At 37.6% G+C, this 5594-nt stretch overlaps 1 protein-coding gene across 1 annotated transcript; it reads left to right on the top strand.

Annotated features, from left to right (window-relative positions):
* The first annotated feature begins 953 nt into the window (after nucleotides 1-953).
* On the top strand, nucleotides 954-1967 carry LOC125647297 (uncharacterized). Its single transcript, XM_048873980.2, has one exon. It carries the CDS (start codon nucleotides 954-956, stop codon nucleotides 1965-1967), a length of 1014 nt encoding a protein of 337 aa, XP_048729937.2.
* Nucleotides 1968-5594: the final 3627 nt, after the last annotated feature.

Here is a 5594-nt window from a genome sequence, read left to right on the forward strand (position 1 = left end):
CCATACAGATTACGTCCTCAGTCTTCCATCATGTCTTGTGTTTGACGCAAACATATTTGCTGACCATGGCAACCTTGGCAAGTCGGCATCAATGTCACTGTGTCCATGTGTTGATAGGCAGCGCTCTATAAAGTGCACAATGGGCAACCAAAAACAGCCCTGTAATATCAGGGTATTGATTCACTCGAGATCGCTGTATATCGTTTGTGTGTTTGCGTGTCTTTAATAACTATCGTTCTACATTCTGTAAGAAAAATTTTACGCAATGAAATTTCTAGTGTCATATACCTGCAGGTAGCATGGGTATCTCGATCAATTTTGCTGAGGATGATCAATTTCATTGTAATTATGAAATGTAACTATATCAAATAGATGAATAGAACTATGATTTTTGACTTCGTTTATTTAAAAAAACATCATTTGTTACAGTTTAAATTATTAAGGGTAAATTAAATTCCATTTTGACAGGTCATATACAATTTCCACCAGACGATTAAATGCACAATACTAATTATAATGAGTCACTGAGAAAGAACAAAGAGGCAAGTAAATGTTTATTGAAAACTGTTGTTGTACAAGTTTTAGATTTTGTTGGGCTGCACGCTTGCACAACCATTCACAAACTGCAGCAAACACAGCAGAACAGAGGCGAACCTTCTCGTGGTACTCGTCACGCAAGAAGACAACCCCGGCCCAATGTTATAAACTATCAATACAACTTTTAAATGTTGGATGCTTATCAATGTTTTTTTGATAAAGGCCAAAGGACATGGATAAGATTACGTCTGTACAAATAATTAACCCAAGCCATTTAGATGAGCTTAATTTGGGACATGTTGTACCGGAGCCTCCATTATCACGAATGGTAACTTTTTTTCATTTTACCAAAATTTGCGAGTGCTCACGCACCTCCATATATTACGCTGAATCTTTAGGATATTTTGTGATTGTGCATGGCACGTCCTATTCTTGTAAAGATCAACAAAAATAAAGATAAGAAGAAAAACCCAGGCCAGATATTTGAACGACAGAACGATGTTGCGTCACTTGATGAAGAGGAAGACGTTAACAACGAATATGTGGTTAAAAAATTGTCTTCCTTCCGCCATGGATCGGGGACAATCCCGACCCTCTGTCCTTCATCCGAGGATTGCTGGATTCATAAATATGGGTCTAAATACAATGAATTAATGACATCGGACGGCTACGTAATTCGATCATCGAATTTTGGATTCTTGGTTAACCATATGACGCCCGCAGGAAACGGAGAAGTATTGATGTCCGATTATTATAATATGAAATTAAACATGTTGACCAAATCGGGCGAAATCATAGAAATTGCTGAAACTAATCCTCTTCATCCTTTTGGTGTTTGTGTAACCGTGGATGACGATTTTATCGTCTGCTTGGTGGACAGCGACGATTGCATCACGTCAGGAAAGAGCGTGCGAGTCCTTGCAAGATTTAATCGAAATGGAGAAAAAATTCAGGAAATAAACAATTCCAAAGAAAGCCGATTATTCACGAAGCCATACAGAGTGAGAGAAAATAGGAATCTTGACATCCTGGTCATAGACTGGACTTCAGACAGGACGAGCCGGCTAATGGTCATAAATAAAACTGGTCAGCTAAAATGTATTTGCAGAGGTAGGTCAAGAAAATTTGGTGAGATGCCGTTCACTCCGAGTGATGTTTGCTGCAACTCCGAGTCCTTTGTTTTAGTGAGTGATCTAACGGGACATGCTGTCCAGCTACTGAATCCGGAATATCAATTTGTGCAGAATATCCTGGCGCCAAAAGACGGGGTAGAATATCCGCTTGCGTTGTCCTTGACCCACGACAATCTGTGGGTGGGGTCGGGAAATGGTTTGGTTTCAGTATTGCAGTTGACCAAAAAGAAGCACCCAGAAGCAAATGGACACATTGCGGTTGAGTCAAAGAAATGCAGATTTTGTATAATATGTTAGTACATAGTTCCAATTGTTTGATTATGTGGAATGGAAGTCACTTTACCAACACGTTGGTTAATTTCCTTTCAAAGAAAGGTGTCTCGCTTGATTTTTTTTAAATGTCGGAGAGGAAATCATGTTTAATATTCTATATATATATTGACGTTATACCCCATATGATATATGCATGCTCAAATAATACTCGTATAATCTGCTACCGAAATTGCTATCTTAATAAATCGTTTAACAGTGATTTTCTCACTAATGTATACAATCTACGGTCAGTTTACAGTGGGCATCTTAAGGAGGTTGCAATCTCTCTTTGTTTGAACCTTTTTCTCTTTACATAAATGGTCATTTCTTTATAATTTCATTTTTGCGATTTGGGGCCTTTCACCCCACCCACCCCCAGCCCACGTCCCTCTTGACTGAAAAAGTACGTTGATCGTAACCCCTTTTTTAAATTTTCTGCATCTGCCCCTAGTGTATATTTTGATATATTATCTGACAGTTTTCGCCTTGATAGCATTTGATCTTCCTTTCTATATTTGATTCGTGTGTATTAATCAATTTTAAACCATATATATAGGTCTTGGGTGGTTTTTAAAATAATGTTCTGTAGCATATGTTCCAGTATACAAAAGGCTGAAATTCGACCCCATTGTAACCATGTTTGTCAGGTTTTGAACCTTCTTGAAAGATTGGTCTATTTGAAACATGTAACTTCTAGCTCTCTGGTCTACACTTGGAGAAGACGATTATTGGAAATTTTATTCAAAGCTTATATACCCAGTTAGTTGTAAAACTTCCGGCCCTATTATATCACATGTACGATCTCACTGGTTAAAGGAGGCTTTGAAACGAAAGGTGTGTGTGTGTGTGTTTCAACACCCCCACCCGTATTCCAAACTGATGGAAAAAGCTTTCGAATAATTGCTCAAATCTAGACATGGTTCAAAACATTGGATAGAAGAAGGCACTACCAGTGTGACCCAGCCTTTTTTCACTATAGTTTTCAAATGTTCTACACTGTCGAAAAGGTCAAAAAGATATTCATCCTTTCGTTCAGATGAAGGCGCAAGTGAATGTATGTATATGACAGGTGTTGATATTGGACTAATTTCAGCATCTACGCATGTTATGCTGTACTTTCTCTCGAAAAAGTGCATTTTGTAAATTTTACAAACTGTAATAATATAATTTAATATTGATGATTAAAATTTAAGAGCAATAATTGTGTTGAGTTTTAATATACAGTGCACTTGGTTATTCTGGCCCACTCCTTAAAAGGGGCGGGGTATATTGGTTTGCAGTTGTCTGTCTGTCGGTAAATCAAGTGTTACCCTCTCAACTTGACATAAACCAAACTTTTTACATGGGTTCCCTTAAAGAGTAGATTTGAGGTAACAGGGTCAAAGGTCAATCTGCTCTGGATATGGAAGATATTTCTGCTTGATATCTTAATTGGAGAACCCTTTCTTTGACAGACATCAAACTTGATACACTGTTTCCCATAGAAGTTTCGTTGATTTGTTTGGGTTTTTTTGTTTTTTTTTACGTTCCGTCAATAATTGTTCACTCATAATGAAACGTCACCAGCTGTAGGTGAAGTACCACTTAGCAGTGAGGGTTCTTAATCGTGCCAACGCTTGCCGTGACACGGGACCCTCGGTTTTTTAAGGTCATAACTTAAAGACCCGTGATTCTCACTTCAAAATGCCTAGCGTTTGGCGAAGGAGCAATTACTTCCTATTTTAACGTCTTTGGTTTGACGCGGCAATGGCAGAAGCGGGGCTCGAACTTTCGACCTTCCGGTTGCGAAGCGAATGCTCTACCACTGAGCTACCGTGACCGATTCGATGTCCCCTATGATTTTGAGGCCACAAGGTCAAAATAGACATAGTATGATATTATCTGCTAAACATTTTTCGAATCTTTTGCTGTACACATACTGGTTCTTCCTAGGACGTAGATGTCACGTGTTGGTTTTGAAGTCACAAGGTGCAATGTCAAAAGTCAAACTACTCTAGACGATACTGTCCACTCGATATCTTGAGAACCCTTTGGTTGACAGACATCAAACTTGGTACATCCTAAAGAGTATATGACCCCTTTTGATTTTAGGTCACAAGACCAAGGCTCAAACTACCCTGAACATAGGAAAACAGTCCACTGCATATCTTGTGAACCCTTTGCATGATAGGCATCAAACTTGGTACATGTACACTACTGTCGCATAAAGAGTAGATGTCAACTTGCAAGGTCTGATGCCCTTTCATTTTGAATCTCAGGTGTCTCAAGGAGGTACTCTACATCGTCATAATGGCTGACTGCCTCTTAAAACATGGATGAAAATATAAATATCAGCAATATTTGCCTATTCATCTCAAAATCATCGTCTAGTTGAGTAGCACAGTAGGTTAGCACGTCGACTGCTGAACTATTGATTGCGGGTTCGAGTCCAGCAGGGGTTTTAATTTTTTTTTCCAGATTGCTTTGTACTAAAACTGGATTTTTTGACTAAATAAAGTAACTTTGGAAGTTTTTAATTTTAAAACATTGTTGTACATATCCTCCACTTTTCAGCCATATCAAATTTCCCTGGTGTAGCATACCTCCATAAATCAATTCACTCCGGATAAAAATGTACTGCTCATTATCTTAAGAACCCTTTGCCTGATAAAGATCACACCAAATTAGTATTGCGGTTTCCCCGACTGGTAAATCAGGGAAAGATTCCATCTTGCTGTATAACTAAACAACATGATATGCGATTCCATCCATCGACTTTGACTCTACGACTATCGATATACAATACGATGATCATTTAACATCATGAATGCGCATGATATTTCCTAAGCATTCCACTGATCAAAAAGATACACCGAGTGTGCACAATGTTCATAGTTAAAGATCAATGATTGACATGGGTCCCATGTGTGTTGTGAGTATATAATTGTATAGTCATGACTTATTCTCTTTAGAGAAATGGACAGGCATTATATCCTACGTCTATGGTTAAGAGAATAAGACACGACTGTATATTCTAAATTCGTACCAGACAATCGACTGAAAAGAAAAATCATACAAGTCTTGCCTCGTCATAATGACATTGACCTTCATGTAATATATGAAATGCTGTACTTGCAACGACATATTATTTACGTGTGTTGTTATATGTACATGTATATTGAAATGCACTGATTTTACATGTATATCCTCAAAATTGTATCTGTATGTCTACTCACCCTCTACTGCCTTATTTGTATATATTTGTAAATGTTTTGTATTTATGACCGATGAGCTGTATAGCTTAAGGAAATAAAGAATTTGAATTGACTGGTTTGAACATTTTTCTATTGATACATGTAACACAACACCCCCCTCCATCCCGTTGATCTTGAGAAGATTTGTCCTTATAGATTCCAATATAAAACTGATATACACAGGCAAATGTGCCTCACGTGAATTTTACGTGAAATCCACATGAATTTCACGTGAAAATTTCTATGTGAGATTCACGTTAAAAGAGCATCAAATGTGAATTCACACGAAAAAAAAAATTCACGTGAAATTCATATGAATTTCATGTGAAATTCACGTGAAATCTTTAAGGTGAATTTCACATAAAATTCACGTGAATTT

This window comes from Ostrea edulis, chromosome 6, assembly GCF_947568905.1.
Source record: "Ostrea edulis chromosome 6, xbOstEdul1.1, whole genome shotgun sequence".
Lineage (NCBI taxonomy): Eukaryota > Metazoa > Mollusca > Bivalvia > Ostreida > Ostreidae > Ostrea > Ostrea edulis.

Coding starts and splice junctions, on each gene's coding strand:
- LOC125647297 (XM_048873980.2), top strand. CDS start 954: ATGGCACGTCCTATTCTTGTAAAGATCAACAAAAATAAAGATAAGAAG.